Genomic DNA, 17,500 nt, shown 5'->3' with positions numbered 1-17,500 from the left:
TGAAAAACTCAACAGCAACGTTCTATCCAGAAATCATGACTCGGTTACTCAAGATAATCCACACACACCTTGTGAGCAGTTTCATGTAGGAACTATTTTCTCTCAACCGAACTACACCTGCCCAAGTCTCACCGTGCGGAAAGAAGCGCACATCTGTAACGTAGCTTAGCTGTAACAGTTTAGCTGTAATGTTGGCTTAGTTTAGCTTAGCTGTAACATTAGTTTAGCTGTAATGTTAGCTTAGCTGTAACATTGGTTTAGCTGTAATGTTAGCTTAGTTTAGCTTAGCTGTAACATTGGTTTAGCTGTAATGTTAGCTTAGCTTAGCTGTAACATTAGTTTAGCTGTAATGTTAGCTTAGTTTAGCTTAGCTAAGCACGCTTCTTTCTGCGTGGTGAGATAGTTGGCGGGTGTAGTGCGGTCAAAAGAAAATAGTTGCACACTACATAGGTAACAGGATTTATTTAATCTAAATAGATGGAAAAACGAAAGATATTTATTTCTGATTGAGAAAATGCTGCAACTCATAATGTGATAAAATCAGCTAAAAACCCATTTGATTCCCTTTAAAAAACACGGCGGTCCGGCTGAAACGAAACTGTTTCACTGTTCAATGTGAAAAACTGACCTTTTCCTAATTTAATATCAGAGCAAAACCAAACTTTAAAATGATTGTATCGTTTTTACTCAAAACGTACTCGTAGAGATTTCGGTTGAGAAAGCTGCTATTGTATAGAAACCAATGACCTAAATAATATGTAGGCTAATCTTTGGAGTGTTGTCTCTCGTCATCTTGGGGTCCTTGCACAGCTCACACGAGACAGCGTTTTTTCTTATTGGTCCGTGATCGATCACTGGACAGGCGACCTGTCAATTACCCCCTTTTCTATCATCTATTTTACTCTAAACGTGCGAGTTATATAAAAAAAACTCAACCTCCTACAGGTGAAATTAGCTATATAGGCCAAAAACTGTGTCTGTCCAGGCTGTAAACATGCTTAATCACGGTTACAAAGTGAGGCATTTTAACACGGGGTTGAACGGGAACAACGTCACTTCCGAGTCATGCCTCAAGGGGCCATTCGAGGAACCACAGCTTTCAGGAGTACTTCCGCGACTTCCTCTGAAAAAACAAAAAACAAAAAACGGAGCTAGCCCACTGGTAGAAACAGTTCCAGATTTTTTACAGCAATTCAATCCAGCCTTTATGCCCTCGAGGCCAAGGAGGCTTGACAGGGGAAATCTGCTCTGAATGAAACCTCTGGATGGATTCCCTGATGGGAACTGGTGATATTTTGCTGTGATCTGGACCTTGACTTTCTTCCATTAGTTACACGATTAGAACGTTTCAGCCTGAACAATTCCAAATCCTAAGAGATGTTTTCAGGTCCAGGAAATCAATTTAACCTCAAACCTAAAGCCCCATCGCCCCTATTTCATATGTTTCTGCCCTGACCATGTTGACACTGTTCACCAAAAATAACTTAATTTTGTGCTCAAGTCCCAAAAGTTAAGTTAGTTGCTCAAATGGAATGATGACGTACGACTTACTGGAATGTTATAGGGTGCGATCGATCGTGAATCCAATCTGACCTCTAACACTAAAATGAGAGCGTTCTCAATTTACCGACGGTCCAGTTTGTGCCAGAGTGCGCTCTGGTGCTCGGAGTGTCTATTTACGAATGCACCCATAGTCGTACATAATGACAACTCGATTCTGAGACAACGAGCTGGCATGTTAACTAGCTAAGCTAGCTGTTAGCTACATTAGCTAAGCCTGCTACGTGCTGGCTGTAACCACAGTCAGGAAGGCTCAAAACGCCACTGAGTGACCAAAACATTCGCTTGTTAAACATTTCCAGTAACGTTCTTTCCAATAAGCCCATCATTTTTGAAATCCGTTGGCCGGTTGTTGATCTCCGCAGTAATGGCGCTATTCGTTGCAGCTAAGCTACGGAGGAATACTGTTACGGGCCAAACTGTCGGGCGTAAGAATCAGATGACGTCCGATTATACAGCAGGCGCTCATAGAACGCTGAGGACACTTGAAATAGAACGCCAACCGGTAAACGGGTAGAAACACTTGACTGGAGGTGGGCTTTAACGGACACACACGATGTGTTTGGGTGTAACGGTAAGTTGGAGAATTGTCGAGTGTCGCTGGAGGTTTGTATTCTCAGTGTTTTCTACCTTTTGCTTGTTAACAGAGCTCAGAGCTTTCCAGTGACGTACTGTCTCTTTCATAACACAAGCCTTCACATCTTCTTTAGGCTGAGGTTGCCAGGCAAAGTCAGCAGTTTAGACGAGTTTGAGGCAGACGGACAGGAGACTGAAACACACACTGAGCGTGCTCAGACCTGGAAAACTACCAACGTCCGCTTATCACCAGTGATAACACACACGCGGACGCGGACGCACGCATGCACACACACACACACACACACACACACACACACACACACACACACACACACACACACACAATCACACGTGATAGAATATGCCCCATGATTCGTTTATATCTTTATTAGCTTAACCACACACACACGCTTGTGCACACACACACACACACACACACACACACACACACACACACACACACACACACACACACACACACACACACACACTTTTCTATCCACATGACTTGTGACCTTACTGCAGTATGAAAGGCGTCTGTATAAAAGCTAAACCGGCCGTATGGAGTGGACCCGTGTAGCTGCCACATGGCTCTTTCTGTCCCACAGTTATTTGCGCCAACTCGTTCCCATGGAAATGACCCGTTCCCATGGAAATGACCCGTTCCCATGGAAATGACCCGTTCCCATGGAAATGGGAAAATGAATGGGGAGTGAAATCTCTGAATGGGGAGTGAAACCCGGAAGAGGATGTGACTCTATACTGTATGTAGTACAACAGATGTAGTATTGTGCAGAACAACAGTAGGCTGAATGTAGTTTGGTGCAGAACAACAGTAGGCTGAATGTAGTTTGGTGCAGAACAACAGGCTGAATGTAGTATGGTGCAGAACAACAGTAGGATGAATGTAGTTTGGTGCAGAACAACAGTAGGATGAATGTAGTTTGGTGCAGAACAACAGTAGGATGAATGTAGTATGGTGCAGAACAACAGTAGACTGAATGTAGTATGGTGCAGAACAACAGTAGGATGAATGTAGTTTGGTGCAGAACAACAGTAGGCTGAATGTAGTTTGGTGCAGAACAACAGTAGGCTGAATGTAGTTTGGTGCAGAACAACAGTAGGCTGAATGTAGTATGGTGCAGAACAACAGTAGGATGAATGTAGTATGGTGCAGAACAACAGTAGGCTGAATGTAGTTTGGTGCAGAACAACAGGCTGAATGTAGTATGGTGCAGAACAACAGTAGGCTGAATGTAGTTTGGTGCAGAACAACAGGCTGAATGTAGTTTGGTGCAGAACAACAGTAGGATGAATGTAGTTTGGTGCAGAACAACAGTAGGCTGAATGTAGTATGGTGCAGAACAACAGTAGGATGAATGTAGTTTGGTGCAGAACAACAGTAGGATGAATGTAGTTTGGTGCAGAACAACAGTAGGATGAATGTAGTTTGGTGCAGAACAACAGTAGGATGAATGTAGTTTGGTGCAGAACAACAGTAGGCTGAATGTAGTATGGTGCAGAACAACAGTAGGATGAATGTAGTTTGGTGCAGAACAACAGTAGGCTGAATGTAGTATGGTGCAGAACAACAGTAGGATGAATGTAGTTTGGTGCAGAACAACAGTAGGCTGAATGTAGTTTGGTGCAGAACAACAGGCTTTATGTAGTATGCTGCAGAACAACAGTAGGATGAATGTAGTTTGGTGCAGAACAACAGTAGGCTGAATGTAGTATGGTGCAGATTACAACAGTAGACTGAATGTAGTATGGTGCAGATTACAACAGTATGCTGAATGTAGTTTGGTGCAGAACAACAGGCTGAATGTAGTTTGGTGCAGAACAACAGGCTGAATGTAGTTTGGTGCAGAACAACAGTACGGTAGGCTGAATGTAGTATGGTGCAGAACAACAGTATGCTGAATGTAGTATGGTGCAGATTACAACAGTATGCTGAATGTAGTATGGTGCAGATTACAACAGTATGCTGAATGTAGTATGGTGCAGATTACAACAGTATGCTGAATGTAGTATGGTGCAGATTACAACAGTATGCTGAATGTAGTATGGTGCAGATTACAACAGTATGCTGAATGTAGTATGGTGCAGATTACAACAGTAGGCTGAATGTAGTATGGTGCAGATTACAACAGTATGCTGAATGTAGTATGGTGCAGATTACAACAGTATGCTGAATGTAGTATGGTGCAGATTACAACAGTAGGCTGAATGTAGTTTGGTGCAGAACAACAGTATGCTGAATGTAGTATGGTGCAGATTACAACAGTATGCTGAATGTAGTATGGTGCAGATTACAACAGTATTCTGAATGTAGTGTGGTGCAGATTACAACAGTAGGCTGAATGTAGTATAGTGCAGATTACAACAGTATTCTGAATGTAGTATAGTGCAGATTACAACAGTATGCTGAATGTAGTATGGTGCAGATTACAACAGTATGCTGAATGTAGTATGGTGCAGATTACAACAGTATTCTGAATGTAGTGTGGTGCAGATTACAACAGTAGGCTGAATGTAGTATAGTGCAGATTACAACAGTATTCTGAATGTAGTATGGTGCAGAACAACAGTATGCTGAATGTAGTATGGTGCCAAACGTTCTATGAATTTGGACACAGCCTGTGAGCCTGACTGATCATGACAAAGGAGAATGAAGAGGCTTCCACAGGCTGAAGGCTGTTTTATGGTTATTATAAGACAAGTGTGGACATGTGTCTTATAAAAGGTGCCAGACAACACTGAGGCGTTTCAGGTCAAACCAGGTATGACGACGATGGGGGTTGTGTGCACAAATATGCACAAACACAGACGCACACACACACACACACACACACATAGCTATAGTACAGTACCTAATCAAATTGACATTCTAGTAAATGAACGGACATGATAAGCTTAATGTTACCTGGCTGTCACGAAGACTTCTCTACTGTTTTGCTGCCAATACATTTGTCCGCACAAGACAAGAAAACAAAGAACAAGACCACAAGTGTTTTTGTGCATCTTTAAAATCCCTCCACGATGAGTCGTGGGCTACAGGTCAGTGAGGTCACCTCAGCTGTTCTGCCAACATCCAGCGAAGCTAAGTTAAAGTGAGGCGAAGTTACTTTCCATCTCCATGGCAATGATGGAACACTTTGTCCAGCCAATCTTTTAGGTCCTTTTACAGTAGTCTTCAGGCACTGTCCACAGACACTGGTCTTTTAACCATAAAACAGCCTTAAGTCTCAGAGCTCAGTCAGCAGGAACCAGACTGCTTCTCACTGCTAATAAGAGTTAATCAAAGTTAATCAAAGTTTTACAGCCGCAGCAGTGAGAGGAAAACCACCACAGACCTCTGAACCTCAAACCTACTGCTCTCTCTAGACTGCTGTCATATATTTACATTTACTCTGTGATTTATGATTGTTTTAGAATCACTTAAATATTAATTTGGTAATTCATCAAATGTCAGTCAGTCGATACTGTAAGTTACTTTGTCACTCAGTGAAACAGTTAGTAATAGTCAGTGTTACTATACTTGATTAGTTAGTGAGTTAATTAGACAGTTATTTAGTTAGTGTGTTAGTTTCTTAGTTAAATGGATAGTTAGTCATAGTTGGATACACAGTTAATTTGTTAGTCAGCTCATGTGTAAAGCCAGTATGTTAGTTACTATTGTCTGTAAAGTAGCCAGTTAGTTAATGAATACAGTAGTTAGTCGGATAGTTAATGGATTTAATTAATTTGTTATTTAGTCACTTACGGTAGTTGGGTCGAGAATACCTTATGATGTTTTATCTCATCTCTTCCTCTCCTCTCCTCTCCTCAGGTCTAGGATATGCGTCCATGGTGATCGTGTTCTTCTGTAACACCTACTACATCATGGTGTTAGCTTGGGGCTTCTACTACTTCATCAAGTCGTTTAACTCCAACCTCCCCTGGTCCACCTGTGGCAACGAATGGAACACGCCCAGCTGCATCGAGATATTCCGTCACCCCGACTGTCACAACGGCAGCTTCGCCAACACCACCATCCTGCCCAACGTCACCTGCGGCGACCTGGCAGACGGACGCTCGCCCATCATCGAGTTCTGGGAGTGAGTTCTGGTTCAGGATCGGTCTGGTTCTGCATCGGCTGGATTAAGTTGGGTTGGTTATTTAGGGTTATGTAGGGTTGGTTAGGTTGGGTTGGTTACATAGGGTTGGGTTGTTATGTAGGGTTATGTAGGTTTGGTTGGGTTGGTTATATAGGGTTATGTAGGGTGTCTTAAGGTTGGGTTGGTTATATACATGTAGGATTATGTAGGGTTGGTTACATAGGCTTATGTAGGGTTGGTTAGGTTGGGTTGGTTATATAGGGTTGGTTAGGTTGGGTTGGTTATAGCGTTGGGTTGTTATGAAGGGTTATGTTTGGTTGGGTTGGTTATATAGGGTTTATGTAGGGTGTCTAAGGTTGGGTTGGTTACATAGGGTTGGGTTGTTATGTAGGGTTATGTAGGTTTGGTTGGGTTGGTTATATAGGGTTATGTAGGGTGTCTAAGGTTGGGTTGGTTAAATAGGGTTATGTAGGGTTGGTTAGGCTGGGTTGGTTTTGCTTGGGTTGGTTAGGTTAGCCTGGTTAAAACCATCCGGATCCGTGATCTCACATTCTGTTTCATTCTGCCGTTGCGTCTGGACTCCAAGCTGTCCACAGTAATTTCAGTAGGCGGGAGTACTTGCCTTGACAGACAACTCCTTCAGCCAATCAGCGTTGAACCCATTCAAATCCAAATCCACTCGGAAGAACAGCAAAAACATATTTTCTGCCGAGAAACTCCACTGTTCTTGTTAAATTGTTGTTATTTGGTCTATTTCTGCAATAACTGCACTTACGGCTGTGTAAACTCTACGAATGTTGACATTACTGTTCATTGCTTTGCCAGCGTCGTCCCTGATTGGCCGTGCACTTTGTAATTTCAGAAAACGTCGCACAGTCCACAGAACAAAACAAATGGGAGTTCACGTGATTTACCAGGCTATGGTTAAGTAGGGTTGGGTTGGGTTTGGTTGGGTTACCAGGCTATAGAGAGCCGCAGGAACGAGTCCGGAAATCATCGATGCTAACACGCCTGGTTCTTCACTGTTTTCGCCTATGGGAGTTTTGAATGGGTTTTTGGCGCGATGCTTCTAATAATCTCTCTGGGCAACGCTGGCTTAATCAAACGCAAACCAGTGTTTAGTAATATCATCTTCACACACGAGGACCACTTTTATGAGTTTTGAAGCTTTTACGTGCCGTTAAAAGGGCGGCTAGCTAGCAAACGGCTAAATGAGACTACACTGTTTAGTCGATGGGGATATATACGTCAATAACGTCACCACTTCAAAGGACGAACACGGAAATTCTCTTTCCCTCACCTGGTTCAGCCCCGTTCAGCCCGGGGTAATCAGTGCACACATCAACAACAGTCCAGGTTGAGTGCTGACGTGACGTGGAAGCCTATGCGACAGTGTGTAGTTCTGGATTAGCTTAGCTCGAGCTTTTTACTTCTAGGGCTCGCATTTACGCTACAAAACTCATGAAAGTGGTCCTCATGTGTGAAGATTATCCGACTGAACTCTGGTTCGCGTTTGATTAATCTTGCGTTGCCCAGAGACCGTATTTGAAGCATCGCGGCAAAAACCCATTCAAAAATCCCATAGACAGAAACAGTGAAGAACCAGGAAGTCCGGGACTTCCGCGTTCTGACTACAAAAATACATCATCCCTAAGTAGGGTTGGGTTGGGTTTGGTTGGGTTACCAGGCTATGGTTAAGTAGGGTTGGGTTGGGTTTGGTTGGGTTACCAGGCGGCTATGGTTAAGTAGGGTTGGGTTGGGTTGGGTTGGGTTACCAGGCTATGGTTAAGTAGGGTTGGGTTGGGTTTGGTTGGGTTACGTCAGCTTATTTCTATTCAGTCTTGTCATTATTCAGAGTTCAGGGAATGAGTTGTGTTTTTTTTTTATTGTTGTGTGTGTTGGTTCTGTTCTATACTATTGTATTCTATTCTCCTTACTTCTTCTCTGACCCTTTTTGCTCTGGAGGTCTGGGACTGAGTTTAGTTCTGGAAGCTTCTCTCTCCAGAGCCGCTGACTCATCAGTACAATCTGTTGTTCTGATGATTCCTGCTGTGGAACAAAGATGGGAAAAGTACACACATGCCTTACTTAAGTAGAAGTACAGTTACTTGTGTACAAAAAAGTCTCTGGTGAAAGTAGAAGTACTGATTCAACTTGTTTTACTTAAGTGAGAGTAAAAAAAAGTACAGGCTCTGAAATGCAATAAATTATAAAAGTAAAAAGTAATAACATAATTTGAAGACTATCAAACTTAAAAGATCCCCTCCACCTGCCTACCAACACGAGGGTCGCAGGTTCGTGCCCCCGTGTTACCTCCGGCTTGGTCGGGCGTCCATACAGCCAATCGGCCGTGTCTGCGGGCGGGAAGCTGGATTGGGGGTATGTGTCCTGGTCGCTGCACTAGCGCCTCCTCTGGTCGGTCGGCGCGCCTGGTCGGGGCGGAAGGGAACTGGTGGGAGTAGCGTGATCCTCCCACGTGCTACGTCCTGCCGGCGAAGCTCCCCACTGCCAGGTGAAAAGAAACGGCTGGCAACTAACTGCGCATGTGCCGGAGAAAGCATGGTGCTAGTCTACGGCTCTCCACAGATCGGCAGAGGGAGGAGCAGCAGGGGGGGAAATGGCCAAGTACAATTGGGGAGAAAATGGGGGGAAATCAGAAAAATGTTATGCGTGAAAGCTGGGAGAGCGTGAGACGACAGAGACAGACATTAAAACTAAAGTACCTAGCCTGTTTTGAAAATGTAAGGAGTAGAAAGTACAGATATTTGTGTTAAAATGTAGGGAGTTGTCAGAAAAATAGCCTACTCAGTAAAGTACAGATACCTGGAAATAGTACAGTAACGACATATTTCCTACTTAGTTACTTCCCATCTCTGCTGTGTAGTTAATTGACGTTTGACTCATTGTACTGATGTGTTGTTATCAGAGAGATGCACAGTGAGTGAGTCAGCTCAGGGTTCAGTGCCTTGCTCATGGGCATGTTGGTTGTTTTGAGGTTTCAACCTGTGACTTTTACATTACAGCACACTGCTGTACAGTCACTGCTGTGACAGCATAACTGAGACAGCAGTTCTTGCCATTGCTGTTGTTGTTGTGGATTATGTTTTATTTTCGCAGCAGCTTAATCTTATTATCCCATCTGAAATAGCATGTTTTCAGTGCAGCTAACAGGCTAGCCGCGGTGCTGCTAACAGCTTCCAAAACCAAAACATCCTCAGTGTCAGCGTGGCCGCAGTGAAGCACCATGGGAAACAAATGAAATGGCTTAACAGACCTCAGCTAGGTGCTGGAGGATGTCCTACAGAGACCCATCTGTCCTGAAGAAGAGTCTGCCAAATTTAGAGGAAGTCAACAACTGGCCAGGCGCTTTTCCACCGCATGTTACCGGCTCAACTCGCCTTTTTTGGTCCTCCATTGGGCAAGTACCAGGCAGCAGGTACCAGTAGGGCTGGCTGGGTGATATGGACAAAACTTAAATATCACAATATTTTTGACAAAATACCTCGATATCGATATTGCGACAATGTGGCAGGGATGAATATCGATACTTTCACAAAATATTGACACAATGAGATTGTTGTTAAATAATCATCAGTAATGTGGATATAATGACTAAGTGGGTAAAGGCAAAGACAGCTAGAACAGTCTCAAGGCCATATTTCGTTCCAAAATCTAAGACAATATTCTAGTCTCATTTCACAATATATTGTAGATAATATCAATATATTGCCTAGCCACCATATTACCTGGTACCTGGTACTTGTTTTAGTATCACATTTGTCACGGTTACAAGCGAGTGATACCAAAACGTGACATGAAAACACTGCAGACTGCTGATTGGTCAGAGAGAATCGTCATCATTGCGCACACTAATGTTAGCTACCAGGCTAGCTTCCCCTCTTGCGTGTAGGATTTCCCAGTACTACCAAAAGCGAGACGAGTCGAGCCGGGTCGACCATGCAGCAGAAAATCGCCATTACTCACCTGACACCAGGGTTCTAGGTCACAGTCGTTACCATAGCAACATGGTCTCAGGGTTCTAGAACCCAACAGTTACCATAGTGACATGGGATAGAATAACACCAGGTAGCTTGTCAGCATAGTGCAAAACATAGAAGATTCAACCTGTCAAACAGAGCCAGCAGTCAGCAGCTGCCTCGGGGTTTCCCAGTCAGTCTGTCAGGGGCTGAGGGTTTCTGCTGTGATTGGTACTCTTAACGAGCTACTAACAAGGTGAAAGGGCTCGTTAGTTGACAGAGCTCGTTAGTGTTTTGATTTAGAATCAGGTCAGGAGTGCTCTCTCTCTCTCCCCCCAATCTCTCCCTGCCTAGCTCTCTCCCCTTCTCTCTCTTGATTGCCCCAAAACTCCTTCCTTCCCTTTCTCTATTCCTCTCTCTCTCTCTCTCTCTCTCTCTGAATAAATGTGTGCATGAATTAATGAATGAAAGTGAATGAGTGTGTACTGAATGAATAATAACAAATACAATAAGTATTTGTTCAACTTCTTTCCTCTTTCAACGTCAGAACTTTTTTCTTTTTTCATCTTCTCCTCATTCTGTCCGTCTCATTACTTCTGTTCATGTTTAATATTTTACCTTCCTCTCTCAGCTGTCAAATTAACTTCAAGCTACCTTTGGAGATGTTGTGGTAAATAAAACAGCAGCTTCCATCAGCTGAAGTCAATAGTTGACACTGATATTTTTCTGATATCTGTTCGTATTTGATTGATACTCTTTTTTTACTGCATATTTTGTAATAATTGACCGATATGTTTCTGATATTTTACAACCCCTTTTCTGATATTTTACAGACATTCCAGGAAGTTCAAAGTCTCTTTTGAACTGTTGTGTGAAAATATTTTTTTTTAATCACCGTTTTTCTTGTTTGGTTCTCTCTCTCTCTCTCTCCTCCAGTCTTTCCTGTTTCTCTCCTCACAACTACTTAATAAAGGCAAACATGGCCCAAAGATAATTGTAATTTTTATTTGATGCGTCATAATTTGCATAAAAACACGTAGGACGTGACCCGACGCAAAGTGTCATTGGTAGTTTCCAACCAACGCAGCCGTCATTTCCAGGCCATGCGCCCATGGTGTTTAAATAGCAAATGTACCTGCGCTTAGAGTTCTCAGTTTCAGTCCGACCCCGACGGGATCCAAACCACCCGGACGGGCTCGGGCCGACAATTGATGCTATTTGGTCGGGTCGTAGTCTCTCACGCCAGATATAGGCTGTACTTCAGCCCGTTAACATTTGGCCACAGGAAGTTGTCATCTTTCAACGAAAAACAAAAACAAATTAAGACCGGAGGAAGTTTGATGGTATTCGACCAATCATGTCACATGTAAACAAAACCGAGGCAGGTGATTTGAGAAACTAGCGGATGTCCCACCTTCAGCGGATGCTCCACCTTATTTACGTTTTGACCACATTTCTCCTCAGTGAAGTACAAACAGGTAGGTGGAAGCATTTGTAAATTGCGTGAGCCCACATGTGTTTTAAGAGACTAGTCGGGTCGGGTTTGAGTTTTCAGGCTCGTTGAGAACTCTAGCTGCGCTTACCTGTTGGCCCGTCGTGGGTGTGTTCATCTTAAAATGAGGTGTGGTCAGGCACAGTGCCATCTTGAGGCAGCGGAACGCGCTGGCGCCTTGATCAACAAAAACCTGGTCTAGAGTCCACCCACAACACGCGTACACATAATCAGAATGTGATAATAAGAATGTTATATATTACCGGTATAACATTGTAATGTTGAAGCCGCATTATGGAACTTTTTTACCTTAATAATGAAACATCTTTTTAATCATTTTGATTTGAATGGCGGGTATGCCATTGCTACAGCGCCCTCTGGAGGACTATGGATTTTTGATGTCTGCGTCCCAGAGTGGCTTGACAGTGTCAAGTTGCATGGAACTTTTAACTCTATTTACTGCACTGCTCCTTCAAATTAAAAGTTTTCTGCTGACAAATTAACAAGAAGCATTTATCGTCAAGTACGTATAGGAAGTGAAACGTGTGTCGCATGCTAGCTTGATTAGTGGCGCGATTAGCTAATTAACTAAAACATTTTGGATATTTGGATTTTTTTTTGTCTGGTTTTTGCTGCCCACGGCTCTGTCCCCCTCTCTCTTTCTCCCGCCCGGCTGAAAGACTGGAGGACCACGTCCTGCCAGATCAATCCGCAGAAAGAAGTTTGGTCAATTTAACGGCCAATTTAGCTCATTCGCCAGTCGACACCCGGTGTCAAAAAACAAAACAAAAATGTTACGTAGCTTTCTTTAGTACTGTAAGTAGCCGTGTAAGAAATAGGATAATGTACGCCGAGCCGATCATTATCACAAAATAATACCTGAAGGGGTATATTTATTTATTATCCCTTACTCAATCGCCAACAGCTAAATACACAACGTACAACTAAGAAAAACAGCAGAGTAAACAACAGAGTATACGCAGAGATGACATTTTTGTAGGACAACCCAGAAGTTAGTATCGCCTGCTTCCCTGGTCTCAAAGTCAATGGGATGTTTGTATGGGGATTCTGGTTAGATGTCTGAAATAAGGTCTGTGGTTAACAAAAGTTTATGAACCTGAGACCTTTGTGTTCAGCAAGATCATCTTCACAAATGAGGACCACTTTTATGATTTTGGAAGCGTAAATGCAATCGTCAAAAATTACGACCGGGAGAAACTTCTTCCTTACTTTGTACCCAGATTGTGCGTCCTGTTAGCAAAAGTGGAGGCCTAAAGGCACTTGTGCCATGTGCTTGAACCATCTCAGCTCTATGATCATCTCAATGTGAAGCACCAAGCTGGAGCCATAAAGTGATGTTGAGTCTGAATGAAGTGTGACTAATGTGACGTATTGTTTCATAATTATGTATAAAGTCATGTTAAATATAGACTATCTCCTCCTGCCCTATCTCCTCCTCACCTCTCTCCTCTCCCCCTCTCCTCCCCTGTCCTCTCTCCCTCTCTTCTCTTCTCCACTCCTCACCTCTGTCCTCCCCTACTCTCCTGTCCTCTCCACTCCACTCCTCCCCTCCTCTTCCTCTCTCTCTTCTCTCCTCCTCTTCCTCTCTCCTCTCCTCTCTCTGTCTCATCTCCTCCTCTCCCCTCCGCTCCTCTCTGTAGGAACAAAGTGTTGAACATCTCATCTGGTCTGGATCACACTGGTGTGATCAACTGGGAGTTGATGTTGTGTCTGATGGCTGTCTGGGTCATGGTTTACTTCTGCGTCTGGAAGGGAGTCAAGTCTACTGGGAAGGTACACACATACACACACACACACACACACACACACACACACACACACACACACACACACACACACACACACACACACATACACACACACACACACACACACACACACACACACAGTGGCTACAGTCGAATAGTAAAGAAGAAGAAAATGTCCTGTGTGTTTTGTCCTTGACCTGGATGGATATTCCTCGCTGTCAGGTGAAAAGGAGCTGATTTGATTTGATTTGATTTGATTGACTTTATTGTCCACCTTAGTGGAAATGTGTCTTTGGCTTCTCTTCACAGCACATACAGTATGTTATGTATTGTGCACAATCAGCACATCATAAAACATAGAGAACATAGAACATACATCATACATGGTGCAAGTTAGCAGATAGCAGCAGCTTGTCATGGATAAACAAATACAAATTACAAAATACCTACCTATCTAAAATGCCTACCTACCTATCTAAATACCTAGAAATACCTACCTACCTAGACCTACCTGGCGACTGCACATGTATCGGGGGAAGCATGTGCTAGTCTACAACTCTCCCCAGATCGGCAGAGGAGGTGGCGCAATTAACGCCCGGGACAGCAGGGAATTTGGGGACAATTGGGGAGAAAAACTGCATTTAGAGAATTCAAACAGCCCTTATGGTTACATACTGTACTTCCAGGTAATGTCAGTCCGTTAGGAACCTTCCATTAGCCCGCAGCCAGCTAGCAGCAGATGACAGTGGGTGCAGGAAGCTAGCAGCAGATGATAGTGGGTGCAGGAAGCTAGCATCAGATGACAGTGGGTGCAGGAAGCTAGCATCAGATGACAGTGGGTGCAGGAAGCTAGCATCAGATGACAGTGGGTGCAGGAAGCTAGCATCAGATGACAGTGTGTGCAGGAAGCTAGCAGGTGACAGTGGGTGCAGGAAGCTAGCAGCAGACAGTGGGTGCAGGAAGCTAGCATCAGATGACAGTGGGTGCAGGAAGCTAGCAGTAGATGACAGTGGGTGCAGGAAGCTAGCATCAGATGACAGTGGGTGCAGGAAGCTAGCATCAGATGACAGTGGGTGCAGGAAGCTAGCATCAGATGACAGTGGGTGCAGGAAGCTAGCATCAGATGACAGTGGGTGCAGGAAGCTAGCAGGTGACAGTGGGTGCAGGAAGCTAGCAGCAGACAGTGGGTGCAGGAAGCTAGCATCAGATGACAGTGGGTGCAGGAAGCTAGCGGTAGATGACAGTGGGTGCAGGAAGCTAGCATCAGATGACAGTGGGTGCAGGAAGCTAGCGGTAGATGACAGTGGGTGCAGGAAGCTAGCAGCAGATGACAGTGGGTGCAGGAAGCTAGCATCAGATGACAGTGGGTGCAGGAAGCTAGCAGCAGATGACAGTGGGTGCAGGAAGCTAGCAGCAGATGGCAGTGGGTGCAGGAAGCTAGCAGCAGATGATAGTGGGTGCAGGAAGCTAGCAGTAGATGATAGTGGGTGCAGGAAGCTAGCAGCAGATGATAGTGGGTGCAGGAAGCTAGCAGCAGATGACAGTGGGTGCAGGAAGCTAGCAGCAGATGACAGTGGGTGCAGGAAGCTAGCAGCAGATGACAGTGGGTGCAGGAAGCTAGCAGCTATCTTCACCACATATTCTTATGTAACACCGCTAAAGGTCAGAGGTCACTGACAACTGCATGATGGGAATACAAATCGCATGGTGTTTCCTTTGTGTTTCAAGCAAAACACCTTGTTTACTGGAGGTCAGTTAACCTGCTGTCCACTACAGTCTTATGCTCCCAGTCATAGTGGCTCTCAATAACATTTACATTTCTGTTTTTATTATTATCCTTACACACCTCTTTCTTTCTTTCTTTCTTTCTTTCTTTCTTTCTTTCTTTCTTTCTTTCTTTCTATTTCATTTTGCTAGACCACATTTACAGAATCTTCTTTTTGCTTGGATTGTTGCTTTAAATTCGTGCTTCTGCTCATAATTGTTTGAATCTATAGAGAGCCAAAGTGAACGTGACTTCCTGCCTTTCTCTGTGCACCAGCGTCTAAAAGAATATCAATGTGGTCAACGGAGATCTGATCTGGTTTGATTGGTGTCACGGGGTACACATTCTTGTCAATGGAAAAGATACCTCTGCAAGTCAAGAAAGTCACAGTTTGTGGTAAAACTGTGGCACTATAAGTTACAAATCAGAAAGACGCGTAAGTGACGTCTCTCCCGCCAGTCCATGTTGTTGATGGTGTGATGTATAATGTGCGACACGAGATGTAGTTTGACAAAACTAAACCTTACGTTTCAGTTTCAGGACAAACTGCGACCTTCTTGACCTGCATAGTTATCTTTTAAATAACTAAAAGTTATTTGAAGTTACCAGATTTACCCCGTGGCACAATTCAAATGGGATCAAAAAAGTAACATCTCTCTCCTGGTGCACAAGGCAGGAAGTGACGTTCACTTTGGCTCTCTATATATTTAGATTAGCATTCTATGTATGACGGTACTATAAAACTCTAGTTATTATATACGATGTTAGTATGTAATAACTATACAGTAATATAAAACTCTAGTTATTATATACGATGTTAGTATGTAATAACTATACAGTAATAAAACTCTAGTTATTATATACGATGTTAGTTTGTAATAACTATACAGTAATATAAAACTCTAGTTATTATATACGATGTTAGTATGTAATAACTATACAGTAATATAAAACTCTAGTTATTATATACGATGTTAGTATGTAATAACTATACAGTAATAAAACTCTAGTTATTATATACGATGTTAGTATGTAATAACTATACAGTAATATAAAACTCTAGTTATTATATACGATGTTAGTATGTAATAACTATACAGTAATAAAACTCTAGTTATTATATACGATGTTAGTATGTAATAACTATACAGTAATATAAAACTCTAGTTATTATATACGATGTTAGTATGTAATAACTATAAAACTCTAGTTATTATATACGATGTTAGTATGTAATAACTATACAGTAATAAAACTCTAGTTATTATATACGATGTTAGTATGTAATAACTATACAGTAATAAAACTCTAGTTATTATATACGATGTTAGTATGTAATAACTATACAGTAATATAAAACTCTATTATATACGATGTTAGTATGTAATAACTATATAAAACTAGTTATTATATACGATGTTAGTATGTAATAACTATACCGTAATAAAACTCTAGTTATTATATACGATGTTAGTATGTAATAACTATACAGTAATACAACTCTAGTTATTATATACGATGTTAGTATGTAATAACTATACAGTAATATAAAACTCTAGTTATTATATACGATGTTAGTATGTAATAACTATATAAAACTAGTTATTATATACGATGTTAGTATGTAATAACTATACAGTAATAAAACTCTAGTTATTATATACGATGTTAGTATGTAATAACTATACAGTAATAAAACTCTAGTTATTATATACGATGTTAGTATGTAATAACTATACAGTAATAAAACTCTAGTTATTATATACGATGTTAGTATGTAATAACTATACAGTAATATAAAACTCTAGTTATTATATACAATGTTAGTATGTAATAACTATATAAAACTCTAGTTATTATATACGATGTTAGTATGTAATAACTATACAGTAATAAAACTCTAGTTATTATATACGATGTTAGTATGTAATAACTATACAGTAATAAAACTCTAGTTATTATATACGATGTTAGTATGTAATAACTATACAGTAATAAAACTCTAGTTATTATATACGATGTTAGTATGTAATAACTATACAGTAATAAAACTCTAGTTATTATATACGATGTTAGTATGTAATAACTATACAGTAATACAACTCTAGTTATTATATACGATGTTAGTATGTAATAACTATACAGTAATATAAAACTCTAGTTATTATATACGATGTTAGTATGTAATAACTATACAGTAATAAAACTCTAGTTATTAAATACGATGTTAGTATGTAATAACTATACAGTAATAAAAC

The 17,500-nt window shown here is 41.9% G+C and overlaps 1 protein-coding gene across 1 annotated transcript in view; it reads left to right on the top strand.

The window, feature by feature from the left end:
• slc6a8 (solute carrier family 6 member 8) overlaps positions 1–17,500 on the top strand; it is a 96,101-nt gene that overhangs the window by 40,435 nt on the left and 38,166 nt on the right. The window contains exons 3-4 of the mRNA XM_083657133.1: positions 5,972–6,239; positions 13,370–13,502. Of these exons, the coding sequence (XP_083513259.1) occupies positions 5,972–6,239; positions 13,370–13,502 (401 nt within the window). The remainder of the gene's footprint in view (positions 1–5,971; positions 6,240–13,369; positions 13,503–17,500) is intronic.

This window comes from Poromitra crassiceps, assembly GCF_964638095.1.
Source record: "Poromitra crassiceps genome assembly, chromosome: 20".
Taxonomy (NCBI): Eukaryota; Metazoa; Chordata; class Actinopteri; order Beryciformes; family Melamphaidae; genus Poromitra; species Poromitra crassiceps.
Note: the sequence above shows the minus strand (reverse complement) of the source record. Positions and strands in the feature narration are given on the sequence as shown.